The 18,811-nt window shown below is 38.1% G+C and overlaps 1 protein-coding gene across 3 annotated transcripts in view; it reads left to right on the top strand.

Annotated features, from left to right (window-relative positions):
• Positions 1 to 14,463, top strand: part of GALNT13 (polypeptide N-acetylgalactosaminyltransferase 13) — a 456,737-nt gene extending 442,274 nt beyond the window's left edge. For all 3 annotated transcript variants that reach the window (XM_030580270.1, XM_030580269.1, XM_030580271.1), the window contains exon 12: positions 9,804 to 14,463. In XM_030580270.1, coding sequence (XP_030436130.1) covers positions 9,804 to 9,944 — 141 coding nt within the window. In that variant the 3' untranslated portion in view covers positions 9,945 to 14,463. The remainder of the gene's footprint in view (positions 1 to 9,803) is intronic.
• Positions 14,464 to 18,811: the final 4,348 nt, after the last annotated feature.

Genomic DNA, 18,811 nt, shown 5'->3' with positions numbered 1-18,811 from the left:
AATTAATTTGAGCAACTATTCTTATATTGACTGAATAGTCTGATAAACCTTTGCAGTCATGACTGACTTAACATGCAGTGATGTGTCATTAACTTCACATTTACCAGTGTGCATCATTAGAAAAAACGATAGCTTTTGCTGATCTGATACTTTGTAAACTTATGGGGCCCATAAATTGAAGTCAATGAAGCCATACTAACTTATACCGGCTTGAGGATCTGACCCATAAATCAGACCTTTGGTAAATTGCAATCTGATTACAATCGATCCAAAAGGACCCATGCATTTTTTGAAAGAAAAGAAAACCCAGATTTTGCACTTCTTTCTTATATTTTTAAAAGTACACATTTAACTGAAAGGAAAACAATAGGGGGAGACACTCATCTGGCATAAGTTAACATAGCTCTTTTGAAGACAATGGAGCTATGCTGATTTACACCAGCTGCCAGCTCTGACCCTGCTTGTCTGAGAAAATCAAATACATTGGTCTGTCCATTAAAATAATGCATCACTTTTAATGTATTTCCTGTTGAATCTGCTAAATATATAGTATGTACATATAAACATGCAATACATTGAGATTATTAAATCTTTTCATTGATTTGTCTATATAACATTGCTTTTCCTTTAATAGAGAAGTAGACAGATGAGAGAGATATGAACATGAAGCAATGATACATAATGAAACAAAAATTGATCATTCTGGTTACTCAAAGTGACATTATAAGGACATTTGTTCTTGAATTTTCTTTGTGGCCTCCACGTGTTTTATTTTTTTACTTTGGAACAAAAATCAGGATGGCTGCAATGAGTTGTACATAAAATACTAAGTAACATTTTGTTGTAGGGGTTATATGAAATATAACTTCAAAGAAAGCTCTCAGTCAGGACTAGCTGTAATTTCTGTGAGTACTGCGCTTTCTGTTTTTAATGATAGTACTTTCTATTAATATTAAACTAATTTAAAAAATAACGTGCAATTACATTCCAGAGCCTATATAAAGTCTATATATTGACTCTCCCAACATACTGTACAGATATATGCAATGTATATTCAAGACATTTAAAAGTTGCTTTACTGTATTCTACTCAGTTTTATTTCAAATGACAAAAATGTAAAGCAGCTGTTTAAACTCTTCATACACAAAACTCTATACAGGTTTCCAAAAGGCTATTGTTCTCTAGAACTTTTATGTATTTATAGGAGCTATTTATGTATTTATAGGAGCTATTCGTGAACATTTTCCTCCCAGTAAAAGTTAAATTCTCTTGTTTGTTCCAAAAACGGATACCTGTCTTCTATATGAGCTGCACAAACTTGTTGTTCATCCATCCAACAATCTGCAACTCATAAGTTTAGGATCACAGGATGTTCCCTCACGTGGTTCCCCTCATACCACTTGAGTTTTAAATTTTAGATTAACACAGCGCAAGAAATAGAAGTGAAATTTTGTAAAATCCACTGAGCTTTGCCTGATTGTAGTCAAAACAGAGAATCTACCTCCCCAGAGGCTATTGTGAGTCTGTGGAGGAAAGGATTGCTCCTTTCCCCACACCAGGATGATAGGAGCTCAGAGCAGTCTAGCAGACATTAGGTTGGTAGCTGAAAGCATCAAAGCCAGTTAGCCGCATGAGGAGGAGGCAGGGTTCTCTGAATTCTCCAGTGCAATCACATCAAACCTGGACTCAGTTTGTGTGGGGTCACTGTTATGTTGATTAGCAAATCCCTGAAGTATGAACTCTGCTGGAAGACAGCCTCATGAGTTTGTTTTTAGAGAGACAACAAAAGCTAGCATGAGGCAGAAGGAAATAAATATTCAGTGTATTCATTAAATAGAATAGCATCTCTATCAAGCTCCTTGTTGAGCACCACTGAAATGGTAGATTATGGGAAAATGTATATTTTTCATAATATCATGATGGAGGATCAATGCCAACATTTACAGTAAATTAATACAAAGTACCAGAGCTTTGTACTGTGTCCAGCAAGTGTTCCATAATATGCTGTCTCCTGCAATTTGATCAGGGGATAGACTTGATGCCGTAATAGCTCCTTCCCATCTCAATTTACTATGATTCTGTATAGAAATATAGGGGCCAGGCATTGAAATTATGGCTGGTAGTCAACTTCTTCTCATCTAACATTTTTATTTTAATTTGAAACATATGCCCATATTATTCATTAAAGACCCACTGTGCTAGGCACTGGAGACACATGCAATTAAAAAAAAATCTTTACCCCAGTCTTAGCATATGATGAGACAACAGGTGGATAAAACAAACAGATGTGGGTTGGGGGAGAGAGAACAAGTGAAATAAGTGTGTAGTGAGCAGTGGTCTCAGCATGCCACTTGTCCAGCATTGTCAAGGTCTATTATTTGTTCTATTATTTGCGCCTCATGGTAATTACTCCCTGTTCACTTGCACCAAGTCCTTGCTCCTGCATGGAGCTCTGTGTGGACAGGTTTCTGAGGTCAAGAAAAGTCTCATTGGAAGGGTCTACTGACCCAGAGCTTCATGAAAGATCAGATCCTAAACTTGTGATTGTGCACATTTGTGTGTGGGTTAAAACTATCAAAGTTTTAAGAATATCCTTCAACAATAGAACAGTGCTCACAGATGCAGCTAGACTTGAGAGTATTACCTCATCGTAATTCCCCTGACGCACTGTTATAGAACAAGCAGCAAAGAGTCCTGTGGCACCTTATAGACTAACAGATGTTTTGGAGCATGAGCTTTCCTGGGTGAATACAGGACATGCATCTGACAAAGTGGGTATTCACCCACGAAAGCTCATGCTCCAAAACGTCTGTTAGTCTATAAGGTGCCACAGGACTCTTTGCTGCTTTTACAGATCCAGACTAACACGGCTACCCCTCTGATACTTGTTATAGAACAGTTTACTAATTCTCTTTTATTTGTTTTTGCTGTCTTTATATTTGCTTTTACAATTTTTCTGTCACGCAGACCCACACCTTTCTTCATATAATCACCCAGTCGTGTCTGACAATAAGCAAAATAGAGGATGGCACCCATGGTCCCACTGTGGAGACTTGTAATGGTAGCCCTTTGCAAATGTGGATGCTAAGAAACTACACAAGGCTGGAAGTTTTTAGGAATATTTTTTATAGCCCCACTGATTATTTCCTTTAGCAAATTATTTGAGGTTGGTATTAAAAAAGAGTGAAAGAAATGTATTTCAGTTAAGATTTTCCCTGAATAATGCTGTCTTTCATTTTCTACTTGTTAACTCATCTCACTTCCTTTTTTGGTTTTACACTCATAAATATTCTAATATTATAGAGAGTTGATTATTATTAGTTAAATACAATTCTAGATGTGTTAAAATATCTGGGGCCAGATGGTAGTTCCACTGATTTTAATGGAGCTTTGATGATTTACACCAGCTAAAGATCTGTATCTTTTTATAGATGTATAGTCCAACATACACAGGTACTACTAATTACAAAAAAAAGTCTCTATTACAGACAAATATGTTCACAAACTCATATTTATTTTTAAATGTGTTTGTTATCAAAATGTGAGCAAAATGTGTTTCCGTTATCAAAATGGATAATTTAAGTATCCATTTGCCATTGACTGAGTCATAGCAAACCTGCTAAACGCTTCTTGCCTTACTCACCAAGAGGTCCTGCTGGAAGTAGAAGGGCCACTTATGCTCATTAACAGGAGCAGGATTTAGTCCTAATTTCTTACATGCATCCCTGATCCAACAAACATGCATATGCTTGCCTTTAAACATAAGAGTAGTATCTTTGAAATCTCTGGGTGAAGTTCTGGCAAAATTCCCATTGACTTCGATGGAGACAGGATTTCACCCTATCACACTACTCATATGTTTAAAGTTATGTGCCTTGGAGTTTGCGAAACCAGGGCTGTAGTATTTATTCACTCCAACAACACTCCCATTAAAGTATATTGGAGTGTTCCCTGAGGATAGATTCCAGAATTTTATCCATTTATGCTTAAGTATCTTGTTTTAAAATATTATTTTGTCAGAATCTTGTTCCTGAGATTTAGTCTCTGGAGAAGGTTAATTTTCATTATTGCAAAAAATGAAGATTTTATAGTGTATAGTGTTCGTGAGTGAGCAGAAGGCAGACTCAGGTATATGTTCCATTAACAAAATGCTTCATTGCAAAAAAATGTTTTGCTATGTAATGGTTTTGCAGTAGTATACTGAGATATGTTTTTTCTCAGTATACTGTATAACAGCTAGGTAGCAAAAAAAATGCTAAGATTGTTTTTCTTAGTATTGTATCTTTAAAAAATCTCTAAATGTTAATTCACCTTTCATTTAAATGACATTTCGTCGGTATCTTTTCAAATAAAATGATTCATAATAATAATTTCCTCTAAGCCGTTTGATAATGCTTAACTATTTTTCCATCACTTTGATGTTTATAATTACATGCTAGAACTGCTGGAGTAAAGAGATCTTCAATTTTTATTATGTTTGCCATAATGCATGTGAATTGTATGCTCATCAGAACATATTTATTTACATATACTTGATGAGTAAGAAAATACAGAGGCTTGCTCTTAAGCTTGTGAGTGTTTATATAACTAAAACAACTTCAGTATATTTATTCTGATTCTGGACATTAAAAGGAAAATCCAGACTGGTCTGTGTGTGTGGTATATTACCCAGTGTAATTGATCGTTTTCCAAACAAAGGAGCTTTTTCTGTAATAGCATTAATAATGATAAAATGGAAAAATGCTTTTAGGAGACAATTGAAAAGCTCAATGATATGCTAGCCTTATATGAAATTATACATTGAATAAAAAGGAACAGCTGATGAAGGCAGCAGTATCATTTTTAGGCTTGTTTTCATTTCTGGTTATATTCGAGAATGATCGAAGCTTAATTGATCTTAAAAACATATAAGTGAAATATCTGTAATGCTTTGCAGAGAGTTATTTAATAAACAAGCTACTTCTGTTAACATTACTAATTCTTTCCCCTTGTGATTAGTGAAAGATGGCTTATCTCCCAGCACTGAATGACTATTAAATGGCCCTGAATGATTTAGTAAAACAGATGTAGGCTTTTCTTTGGGAATTGTATAACAGTTTGTTTTGAACTGAGGATCAGGCCTCTGGGGAAGCTTTACTTAAAGAATAGACCCAGGAGAAATTACACACTGCATAAAATGTTGAAATGTGACATATGTCAATCCAGCACGAACTGTAAAGTAATATTATCTTCTGCAATATTGTGAAGAGATGTTTGGGTAATATAATTACAGCTATTGCTCAAGTTTTAGGAGAAAATAGCATCTTAAAAAAAGTATTTTAACAAACAGAATTGGCAGAGATATACTGAAATTTATGTCCATTGTCAAGGTACTGTAATTGACAGCATGTCACTCTGTGGTTCCTGAAGGCCACCTAAAGAAGGTGCAGAATATGATACAAGTCTCTGGGTTAAAGACCATTGGCTACAACTTCATTACTGTGATTAACCAGTAAATAATCCATTATTTATTATTAACTTGCAGCTTAAATCCATGAGGTCCCTTAAACAATGTGGCCCAGCATGCCTACGAGCAACTCCATACGAGATATCCTACTCCATACCAGAAGTGTCTCTTTTTACAGTTTGTCCTATGAGGAGAATTACATAGCTGGTATTCATTCCAGTACCCAATAATAGGGTCCATAAATTGCCACCAATTTTGCAGCGCTTTGTGTCCCAATACAAAGCTGAATGCTGGCCCACAACATTCTCCTGATGCTGTGTCAGCTCACCTGGACCTTAACACATTGAACCTGAGTTGTGAGGATTGCCTTTGGCCTTGGAAATATCAAGCGTCCCTAGAACTAGGCTCGGATTTCAGCAGGGCTGACTCAATCCATCATATGTCTGAGGCAAATACACTGAAAATGCAGTTTAATGTGTGAAGGTCTTTTAGATAAGACTTTAAAAACAGGTTTTAACTGCTTCATTTGGACACTTAAGGTCCCATTGCATTTCATGTATGACTAAGGGCTCTCCCCTGGGTGGTTGGCCAAAATTTCCCATCCCTGCCCCTCAGCTCACACTGTTTCTGTGCTCCAGTTGGTTGGTAGTCTCCCCTCTGTATGAAAATGCTGTTTTTTGTAAAGCACTTTGGGAACCATAAGGTTGAAAAGCCCTTGGAGAATGTAAAATATTATCGGCTGCTGGATTTTTATTAAGCAGCTTTTCCTGAGGTGCTGCAGGCATCTATGAGATACATTGGTTACTGTTGTAAGAGCTCTTGTACACTGATTACTGAAGAAGATAGCATACAATATACAAACTTCCAGACAGCAATTTAGATGTAGCTTTGGATGATAGTTCATTTATCCACCCCCTCATTTAAAATAAGACATAACAACTTATTCAAAACTTTGTGTGTCTTTTTCTGGGAAGAAATGGTTGAGCAGGGTCATTTGTTTCCCAAGATAAGTTTTCATGGCAAAAAAAAAAAAAAGGTGTGTTCTTAACTTGTTGGCTAACTTGCATAAACTAAGTCAGGTTCAAATAGCAGTGAAGAAACAGCAATTCAACTTATGTTAGCATCTTGAATTGAAGCCTATAGGGAAGCTGGAGGTTGAACTCAAGCTACTAAACTAAGTTAGGAGCTGAATTGCTGGGTCTTCACTGCTGTTTTAACTTGTTAGCTAACTTTTGGGGGAGTGAGTACATATCCTCACATTATTCTCTCATTTGGGATTGTCCACAAGTCAGAGTCACAGTCAGAGCCAGTTCCAGGCACCAGCTTATCAAGCAGGTGCTTGGGGGCTGCAACTCCGGAGTGGGGCGGCACTTCCAGGTATTCGGCAGCAATTCAGCGGAGGGTCCCTCACTCCCGCTCAGAGCGAAGGACCTCCCGCTGAATTGCCACAGATCATGATCGTGGCTTTTTTTTGTTTTTTTTTTTGTTTTTTTGTTTGTTTGTTTGGTTTTTTTGGCTGCTTGGGGCGGCAAAACCCCTGGAGTCGGCCCTGGTCACATAGGGCTGATTTTATTCTTAGGGAAAGAGTTTTGCATGGCAAAACACAGAGCAAATTCTCCATTTGATTCACAGCTACTATGTGTTTTTTGATGTGTTGGCCACCTTCTAAAGTTACATTTAACAGGAGGAATTTGGGGCTAGATTGTGCATTTTGTGCACTTTGAGCAAGGTCATTACATAGCAGCATCAGCTCTGGAGGCATCATATATCAGAGGAAAAATTCCTCCTGGGCACCTTGGTTGTGCAGTATGTCAATGACTGGGATGTGGGAGGTGCAGCCTAATGGTTAGACCCAGCATTACACCCTATGGGTTAGAGCTGGCATCTGAGGCCAGATGACAGAGTTGAGGATAAGAACTGGGTTACCTGGAGTGGGATAACAGGGAACAAGCAAGGACTATCACAGCCAGGGGCAGATGTTTTGAGCAGCCACTGAGTTGCTGCTGCTAGGCTTAAGAGCCAGTCTGCTGACTCTTCCAACCAATCAGGTGGTACAGCCAATCAGGCTGCCAGGTCAGCTGTGCTCCATAGAGTGCCCAGAAACTTTGTGTTGCAGACTGGGTGCACTGCAGGCCGTGATTCCTGTCTGTGTGTAGGGAGGGATGTAATTTGCTACAGATCTTATCAAGCTGTAGTTTATTCCCTCCCTCCCCACATTGGGCCAGATAACTCTGCTAACCAAATCCATTCTCACTTGCTCCTATGGGGAGCATATGGCACATGACCCCTGCACTCTCCAATGCCAAGATCTTGCTAGCCTTAACATGGTGATATAAGGAAAGAATCCCTAGCCCCTGTTTCCATGTGTGGCCTCATTAGGGCTAGTCACAATCTATCCCTTAACTGGGTACACGCTTGAATGGCTCTAGCCTTGTTTGATCACATCACTTAAGCATTTCAGAATGCTCCATACAATCCCATGGAGCAAAGAGGTGGAGGAAGCCTTTACATTTATTTTCATAAACTGAAGAGAACTTCTCTGTCAGGCACTTCAGCAAACAGGGGGACTTCTACTGGAGAGGTATTGAGTTCATAATAAACACTAACCTTGAAAGGCCCTTGATAATTAACAATACATGATATAATGATTGGTCTAAGCTAGAGAACGCAAGCTTCTCTTGAGTAAAGTCCTTCTCCCATCTCCATGCTGATTTCTGGGGGAGGAGGAGGGATAGGATTCTATCCAATAATCCAATGTTCCAATAAGTTCTGGAGCAAGGCACTTGAATAAAATTTACATTTTGAATGTGCCATTGCTGTGGGGGACAGCTGAGTTTGTTTAATCTCTTGGAAGAACAGATTAAATTTCACCTTGGGTCATACGTTTGACACTGCCGTTCTACAACATTACGGTCAGGGGTTGCTTCTGTACATTTTAAAATATGGATCATATAATTGTCCTGCAGACGAGAAATTTAGGATGTCTTTATGTGTATGCTTAAGATAAAGTTTACATTTGAAATCTGTGGATAGAGTACTAGGTATTTCAGAACTGGTTCCAAGTTCTTTAGTAAATACAATATTTTCCTAACGCTTTGTTTTAATCTCCTTTAGCTCCCCCAACAAAGCAAATATATGATCTTTGGATAGGAAGATGCTGCATATTTTAAAAAGAATGTGTACAGATTTCAAGGGAAAGGCTACCTGTTTTCCTTAGGAAGTACTTTAACACAGAGCCTCCAGCACTTGGTATGCTCACTCATGTAACACACTTGAAGTATACCTACTTTTTCTCTCGCTCACGTATATGTGTGTGTATAAGCAACATTGTACACATGGTGTTGATTTGATATGCTATGTGCTATGAAGTAAGACAGTCTGTTGTAATGAGAAATCAAATACAAATAATTTCCATCTCACTCAGAGTTCTCCATTGGCACCTTCCTGTGAAGGGGTTGTGAGGGAAACATTTCCTGGATAGAATAGGCTTGAAGCTATATTGCACTTCCCTGTGACTGTTGTCATGTCTATGTTAGGTCCAGATCAACAGTGTGTGAAAGAAAGAAATCTAGTGCCCTGCCACTACCTTGACTAACTACCCCATAACCAAAGACCTACCACAATCACACCAAATCAAATGTTGTGGGAATTCAATTTGGACAGCACCGCAATCCAGAGACATTTTTACCTTGGCCTGTTGAGGCACTCTGCTGGCTCTGGGGTTCTGCTCAATATTATATTAGTGCTAATCATTTTAGTGCACTATGATTGTATTATCAAATTTTTTGAGACAAGAACTGAAAAATATTTTAAGGATTATTTTTTTGGAAACAATGGTTGACTGTTGATGTGTGTAAAATCCACCCTCAGTTGCACACGCTATAATCCCCACAAATATAAAGATGAGGAATATGGAGAGGGAGGCAGGGCAGGACTTTAGACTGGACCTTTGGACCTTTGATTCCTTGAACCTAAACATAATTGCTTTGTAATAATATTCACTTGCACTTAATTTAAAATTTTTTTTACACATACATCACAGTTCCTCACTCCTTAAATGGCATGGTCTTGACATACATCCAAGAAAGGTGAGCCCATTATTTTAATCAGAAATGTGAAAAGTGGCATGATCCAGGGTGTTGGTGTTCACTGTGTCATAGAGGTGTACATGTGGTAGTGGTTACTTGGTGGATGACACACAGTTTGAACAGGGACATTTACTTTAGGATGAAACACTCTTTTCTTGTGACTGCTAAAGTAGCTAGATTAAGATTAAAATTATTAAATATTCAATTCACAATATTATTTCTCTTTCGATAATTATTTCATTTATTTTTTTGTTTGTTTGTTGTTACAGCGGCTCACATTGCGGCATGTCAACAGCAACCAGTGTCTCGATGAGCCATCTGAGGAGGACAAAATGATTCCAACCATGAAGGACTGCAGTGAAAGTCGTTCCCAGCAGTGGCTGCTACGTAACATGACCTTGGGTGACTAAAACTAAAGAGACTTCCCATGCTCCCTCAGACCTTGCAACATGTCTAGGCTTTCATTCTTCACTTATTTGAATCAGAAGAAAGGATATTCTTCTTCCTTTGTTCTTGATGAAATGAAAGCCCTCTTAGAAATCCAACTGTCAGAGCAAAGTCATTTGGTTTTTGCTTGTTATGGCATGTTTGCACATGCCCCTTTCTTTGAAAGTTGTGTCCATTCAAAAAAAGCACATTGGAAGCTATAAATAGCATAATATATGCTACTATCAACACCAGACACACTTGGAAAAGTATTTCCAGAAAGATCTTTGAGCCTAATATCAAAAGGTTTGGGGGTTTTGTTTTCTGGTTATGTCACATAATCTTGCTTGAAAGTGACCTGATATAAAATGCCTTATGACACTAACTTATGTTGTGAAAGATTATATCAGTTCCTTTATAAATTTAATGTATTTGTTCTTTCCCTCCATGGCAACATGATGAGGATATTAGTTGCTCCCTAGTGTCATTTGGTACTCAGTAAAGTATTAAACTGAAAGGGTTACTGAGCAGTAAATTTACTGTACATAACGAGTGTTTCATGTTTTGTGCCAGGAACAATGAAATCGCTATACATAACAGTTCTTTATAAAAGCAGGAAAACTGAACAAAGAATACAGTAAGAAACTGATATTATATAATAAATGAAACTTCAGCAAAAAACGTTTGAATGATATTAAAGAGAGTGGGCAACATACATGAGTAACCCAGATTAATGCAAATTGGAATTGCCCATGTATCCTCCACAATAGGAAGACAAATCACTATGGGCCTCATTTATCTGTGTGCACCTCCATTAACCCCAAATGGTTGCATGGTCGGAGAATGGAACTGGTAGCAAAATTTTGCCATCTGAGTCAAAAGTTAGGCTGAAGCTTAATCTGTAGCCTCTGGCTTTGAGCATAAATATTGCAGCAGACTGCCTAATGTATACAAGGCTGTCCAAAGTTTGGAGATCCCCACAATACCTATTTACAAAGGGACAGGCTATGGATGGAGTTCGAGCTCTAACTCTGAACTTTTTTGCTTTAATAGGTTTATGATAGATGCTTATTTATATTTTAAAATAATAGTTTGTCTCTTAATTTCTTTTCTCTTTTCTTAACATGGATATTAGAAATGTGCTGCTGATGAGCAGTAGTATCAAAGGCTTCATAGGAACCAATACCATATCAACACACACAGTAAGAATTTGTGAGAGTGGTTTGTGTTGTTTTAATACATGTTCATAACACAGACATTTAAACTAATCCCTCTAGTGCATCTCACCACATAATGGATCTACTATAAAAATGCTTGGATTCTGTGCAATAAGCTTACTGTATGTCATTTGCCCAGGGGCATAAGGGTCATGGGAGGTCCCAGCATAGCAGAACCAGGAATAGAGCAGCGACCACAGAAGGGCTGCTGAGCAATAGGGCAGCATCCTACCCAGGAGTAGGAGATAGATTCTATCCCACCCACACTTCCCCAAACACCGGCTGTTGCATTGTGTTGGGAGCGGGAAGATGAAACTGACTTCATTTTCTGTGTACTGGCTCCTTTGGTGAATGTATATTACCAGTACCATGTATTTGCATACTATGGATTGATATTTCATGCACATTTTCTTGATATGGATCATTAAATGAATACCAAATGCATATTAAATTTGAAAAATCATTACTATGCACACACAGTAGCTGCTTTTCAAGCCCTCGTATCTTGTCTTTTTTTAAGATACACACAAATTGTTCACATTATAGTTTAACAGCTATCAAAACTGAACAGGGCTATAATTTTACTACATGGAAGGAACATTACAAAATCACATACAAAACCATTTAAATGCCAAGCTTAATCAGAACAAATTATTGCATTTTTCAGTCATCACCTTTCGAAGGTTTGTTGGCCCCTGCACACCCTTATTTCGAAATTCATGCTGATAGATCACTTATACTTACCTTGATAGTGCCCCCGTAACAATAGTGGTGCTAGTGGGAACTACTATCATGCCTAACACCATTTAGCAATGTTAGAGGAGTGCATATGGTAGTGCCTGCCATCTTTTATTTAATCTCTAATATTCTTATTAAATAATATCTCACTTATCTAATTTCAACTTGTAACGGTTGCTAAGTGTAGTTACACTGTATATTTCTGATTGGAAAGTAATGAGAGATTGATTTCAAGAGTTGAGTCTCAAATACAGATCATGAAACTGTTCGACCTTTCTTTGCTAGGCATGCAGTACTACAATGTTTAATATCTTTTTATCTGTATAAAGTGGATTGTGACAATGAATTTGGACTGTTATACTCCTTGATTACAGTTGATGCACCTTTATTATATCAACAACTGCACTGCTATATTATATACGAGCTGCTTGACTTAAAAAAAAATGTTTGTTTTATTTTATACTTATTGACGGATAATGACACTGAGTAGCATGTTTAGAGCAGAAATGTTGTTCAAAGGCTTGTCAGAATTTAGGCCTCATGCTGCAGACACTTACACATGTGCTTAATTTTACTTGCTGTGAGTATGCCATTTGACTTCAGTGGGATTGAGCACTAAATTTACTTCCTATGTAGGAACCAAATAAGCCACCAAAAAGAAATCTGATATAAGCAACTTGGATGAGGAGAGATGTCCTGCCACTCACCAAGTGACTATTGTGTTGCTCTTGAGAGACTTCAGGGCATCTTAAATTCTCATGCAATCTGAGTGATGGTTTCTCAGCTCAGCAATGCTATTTCATGTCCTTAGTACTGAGGCTAGTATAATGAGCATAAGACTAGGAACTTTCTGGGTTCTAATTCCAAATCCTACTATTGAATTCCTGTGTGGCCTTGGCAAGTCATTTAGGCCAAAATTATTCAAAAGTGGTGGTTAATATTGGTTGCATAAATTTGTGGTGTCCAAAGGGGGATACCCATAGATTGAGGCACCCACAATTAAAGGACATTTTTGAAAAAAATAGGCCTTAACCTCTGAATCTGTCTCCCCATCTGTAAAATGGAGCTAATTCTTTCCTACTTTCCAGGGTCTTGTGAGGATTAACAAATAATGTTTGTACAGTGCGTTCAAATGTGAAGAGCTATATAAATGCTGATTATTATTATTACTACTACTAGCGGGAGAGTAATTCCAGTCCTCATATTTTCCAAAAGTTGCTTTCAGGGAATGAAAGCTGGACATGAGGCTAGAGCAACACATTAAAAGCATTGAATGAAGTGGGCATTTTGAAGGGCAGGTTATTACTGTAAATAGGGCAAAAGTGCTGCAGTTTCTCATTACCCCTGTACTTTCAGAAGTTACTTGGGGCAGAGAGGACTGTTGTAAAATATGAGAACAAGTTAAATTATAAGACAGATTGCGTTAGTTTTGACTGGAAGGATCGTTCTGGACTGATGTAATGTCTTATTCCTTGGAATAATTTTTTGTTAGTTTCTTTGATTTTTGTTTTACTACAAACTAGTATGAATAACATATCTAAGAGAGAACAAGTACTGTATGTACTGCTAGCCTACGTATTCTGAATTTTGCACTTGAAAGCAAAGATCATATCTGATCACATACATTTTAGTTGAATCTGATTTGTAGATCCTGAATACAGTCCTCACATGAGGCAATTCTTTTTCAGATGCTTAAGCTTAGAGCTATTAACTAGATTGTATTGTTTTCATTGGTATGAACAGTGTGGGGAAATAAAAAGAACGTAAGTGGTGGTAAATGTCAGAATCCATAAATCCTTATGCATTATGTCAGTCATTTGAAAATCTTTAATACCCATAATTCAGCAGGACATCAAAGATTTAATTAGCTGTTGTGACAGCTGTCACTTCAGAGTTCTCTTTGTGTACCATTAACCATGGTTCTGTTTCCTGTATTGCAATATAGGGAATAGATAAAGTTAGCTGCTATACTGTACAGTATCTGAACACATCTGGTAAGATTACACCATGTTTAAACTGCTACTAAATATAAGCTATTGAATGATCTTAAGGTGTTGAATGAACACCAGCAATGTGTTTTAACTAGGTTATGTGAATTTTAGTGTCAGTGTTTTTCTCACATTCAATAACTTCTTAAATCAAGTCTTGTTCATATATATATTGAAGCCCCCATTTCATTCTCAAATAGCAGTGTTCAGGAGAGCTTGATAAGTGTGTTTCTTTTCAAACATAGCCATTATGATTTTAAGTATACAAAATCTATCTCTATTTTAAAAGGAAGTTATCTATAAAGTATGGACTCTTGTGTAATTTCTGTTCTCTGTGAACTAGAAGAGGTTGGGATGTCAGTTTATTTAGACGAATCGCTTATAAAGCACCTGAAGAAGTGCTTGAGACACAAACTCAAATTGAATTTACAAAGGTAGATTGTGGATAAAGAATTACACATTTTAAATGTTGTAACAGTTATTTAATGGTCTGGTACTCTTTGCTGTAAATTTAAATATTTATACATTTTTGTAGAATAAAAATATACCAGTTTAGTTTTCTTATGGTGTATATTGTCTTTTGATAGCTGTGCAGTTATGTCTTTCGTGTTCAATTGTTGATCTATATTATGAACTAGACTATTATGTTCAAATACATACAATTTACTTTAAGCTCCTTTATCTGCATCCTAAATTTGCACAGAAATATCCAGAATGATTATTGCTATCTGGGTGTACAATAAAGAAGTGCATAGGAACTGTCTCAGTCAAAAATGGTCGGCACTGTACACATTATACTATCCAAGACCTCACTCTCTGGACCCTCACTCTGACATGGAGCTTCGCTGTCATTGGCAGAGCTCAGCTCCAGGTTCAGCTTGCACCATCAAAGCACAGCGAACTCTCCACTACATGGTCCATGATTAAAATTACAGTAGCATCAAAATAAAGGAATACATAAAAGTGTGGGTCAGACAGACCAAATTCTTAATAGATCAGGTTTCCTAAATCCAAATTGCATGACACATCCTGTTCATATATTTAATCAAATGTACAATTTTCAAAAACTCTGTCAATGGGAAAGAAATAGTTTTCATCCAAATGCATGTGTTATTTCTCATTTCTTCTGGCAAAGGACTGAAGGGACCAAGCTGGACAATCTTTTACCGCAATCATGACTGCGGATTCATGATGCTTTTCGTCCATAGTTCATAACAATACTCTCTGATTACAGAGAAATAAGGGAAATCTGGAATCTTTTTATACTTAAAGTAACAGATATTCAATATAGTCTATGTTAATGACCAGAGGTAAAAAATCAACATTTTGAATGGTGCATTGACAGGGTAATTTCTAGGAAGAGGCAAAGAGAGAGGCTATCAGAAAAAAAATAAAGAATTGGTGAATAAAATCAAAATTAAATCCATCTCAGGAGACCAAGAGAGGAAGAATATTAGTCCAGTTAATATTCTCCTACTTCTGTAGAGAAAGTGATTCATAATAAATTTCAGGAGAAATAATGGCAAACCATTATTAGATTATTTTAAATTCTATTGTGAATTCTAATTGCTTGATGAACCCAAATCTCCCTGAATTAAGGAGCAACAGTCCACAATTTGTTTTCCTTAATAAAAAATATACTTTCTCTTTTCCCAGCACAATGGGCCAAATTCTGAAGTCCTATGCTGGCAAAACTCCTCTGGGGGAAAATTCTCGAGGGGGTCAATGGAGGTGAGGGCACTTAGTAACTCACATGATCAGGTCCTTATTCCACAGACACTCTACAGGTCTCAAAATTCAGTCCCGAAACTTATTTTAATAGGAGTTTTGTTGAGTAAGGTCTGAAACATTTCACCCTAATGCTCTGATCCTATGTATGCTTTTATGCATGTGAAGTCTATGGAACATATTAAAAATATACATGCAGGATTAGGGTCCCAGTTTGTAAGTATGGAACAGAATTAATTATTTACTTATATGGATTTTATAATTTACTTATATAGATTTTATTTTTGAATACACATCTTTAAGAACAGGTTAGACAAATACCTGTCAAGGATGGTCTAGGTATATGTGGTCCTGCCTCAGTGCTGGGAGCTGGTCTGCATGACCTCTAGGGGTCACTTCCAGGCCTACATTTCTATGGTTTTATGATTTAAGGTGGAGCCACCTAAAAATATTTACAACTCTTTTCAAATAAATAGAGTATCTCCCATTCATTCAACTATTAAAGATTAAACACAAATAAGCACTCACTCATCCTCCCACCTCAGTACTTCCCTTTAAATCATCTTAGCTCACCCTCTTCTCAAAAGCCAGATTGCTGAGAGAATAGATAGGCCTTGCCATGTTCCATTAAGGTCAACACAGACTCCAGTTCTGTCAGATCAAGGGTGGAACTGCATTACAGATTTCCTTCTTTCTGTATAAGTAGGAGCATTGCCAGCACATCGAAGGGCGTGATCATTCCCCTCTATTGGTGAGGCCTCATCTAGAGTACTGTGTCCAGTTTTGGGCCCAACACTACAAGAAGGATGTGGAAAAATTGGAAAGAGTCCAGCAGAGGGCAACAAAAATGATTAGAGGGCTGGAGCACATGACTTATGAGGAGAGTCTGAGGGAACTAGGATTATTTAGACTGCAGAAGAGAAGAATGAGGGGGGGATTTAATAGCTGCTTTCAACTACCTGAAACTACCTTCCAACGAGGATGGATTTAGACTGTTCTCAGTGGTACCAGATGACAGAACAAGGAGTTATGGTCTCAAGTTGTAGTAGGGGAGGTTTAGGTTGGATATTAGGAAACAACTTTTTCACTAGGAGGGTGGTGGAGCACTGGAATGGGTTACCTAGGGAGCTGGTAGAAATCTCCTTCCTTAGAGATTTTTAAGGCCAGGCTTGACAAAGCCCTGGCTGGGATGATTTAGTTGGGGATTGGTCCTGCTTTAAGCAGGGGGTTGGACTAGATGGCCTCCTGAGGTCCTTTCCAACCCTGATATTCAATTATTCACTTTTAACACCTTGCCAGCCCCCCGCCTCCCAGTTTTAACCGATTCTCACATGTCGGCTCATTTCAACTGCTGCAGTATCATGCAGAGATAGGAGCACTCTCATAGGTCCCAAACTGTTTACAAGTTCCTAGGTTAGCATGAGCACCTTCCACTGCACCCAATAATCAGAGGCCTTTGCAGAACATGGGGCACAAATATGTCATGCTCCATCCAAGCTGCAACACTCAGCAATAAGGCTACCATATTGTATTCTCAGCTAGCCGAAGTTTGCAAACGGTTTTGGTTGAAACACCAGGAAGAGTACGTTGAAGTAAAATAGTCCCAAGGATATAAAGTGTCAGCTATCTGTAGCAAGAATCAAAGCTAAAGAGAGGACACAAACATCTGAACAAGCTTAGATAGAGACAAACAGATTGAATGCTGCTATCTGAGAGTCCAAAAGCAACTTGATATCCAGCACATTGCATAGCTGTGTTACAAATTGTGGCCTTAAGTGGTGGGTTCACACTCTTCGTCACAAGGATAAGGGAGCCAAAATAACATTTACCAATTCTCCCAGTTGCTTCTCCCCACCCTCCTATCATTACAATTAGCTGAATTGAATTTCAGTCAAGTAAACCCCATCCATACCTCAGTCTGGACTCGGTTAGTCCATCTCTTGTAAGCTGACAACAGAGCTCAATATCCAGGTTCCATAACCACTGTATCAAGGGAAGGTAGGTATTATATACCTCCCTCCAGATGTTGGGTTGGGTACTCTTCAACCACATCAATTTTATTATCTGGGATGTTGCCCCACAGTCACAGTGTGGGGAGGAAACCAAGCCAACCCGGAGCATGGTTTTGGCAATTCTGATGATGCCAGAGAGTGAGTATCCTGTTGATCCTGATCCAGGATCTACAATGACGTGAACAAGGCAGCAGGTGCAGCAATTCACTCCTGAATTTACTTAATGTGTTAGACTGTCTTTCCCACTGATGCTTCCACTCTGTAAGGACATAATTTAAGCTCCCTGGGAGTGCTAATCCATCAATTACATCAACAAGAGTGGACAAAATGGAAGTAGAATGCGGAGAGTATTCCACATGCTAAAGATGCTGCCAACCCACATTGTACTTCCTCACCACCCTTCTTTGCTGTCCTTTATACACATTGAAGAGGAGATGCGACTGAATGTGAAACCCTGCATGAGGAAAAGGTAGATGCAGGTAAGCAACTACCCAGTGCTAACAACCTCAGATCTTTCAGCAAAAAAGTAATGGAAACAATCCAGATTGACTCCATCTGTCCCTGCATTTACACCTCTGGTGAACAATACCGAACGCAGCTGACAGATCCAGACATTCACCTCCTAATCTTCATACATCACTAGTAGGAGTTCATCAACTAGCATAACCAATAGAATCTATGGCTCAGACCTAAAGCTAAACTGACTGAGATCCAGAAGACAGAGGAATCCTAATTCTCATGGATGTTCTCACCACAATTGCTTTGAAAATCTTCCCCCAGAAAAGGAACACTGAAGACAGTGAGAACTAGAGAGTTTGTCAGTTTATTGAGGAAGGTATAAAAATATCTGCTTTAAGAGAAGCTGGCATCTTGCCCTCCTTCAAGTGAGCATTGACAATCCATGCCAGTAATGGTTCAGCGCTTCCCAACTATCCTTCACAAACCACCCACTCCATCTTCCCCCTGCCCCCCCAAAATATATTTGCTGCAAAGAGACTACTCACTGGAAATACCCTTGGAGGGACCTGTAGTGTGATAACTAACATGGTGTATTGGAAATATCATTTGGCCATTCTCAGAACCATATCAATTAGAGGTGGAAGGATCCATTACTTCATTCAGTCAGTCCTGCCCCCCCAGGACAGCTGCATGCTGATTATTTACTAGT

Source organism: Gopherus evgoodei, chromosome 11, assembly GCF_007399415.2.
Source record: "Gopherus evgoodei ecotype Sinaloan lineage chromosome 11, rGopEvg1_v1.p, whole genome shotgun sequence".
In the NCBI taxonomy this organism is placed as follows: Eukaryota; Metazoa; Chordata; order Testudines; family Testudinidae; genus Gopherus; species Gopherus evgoodei.
This window is presented reverse-complemented; position numbering and strand designations above follow the sequence as displayed.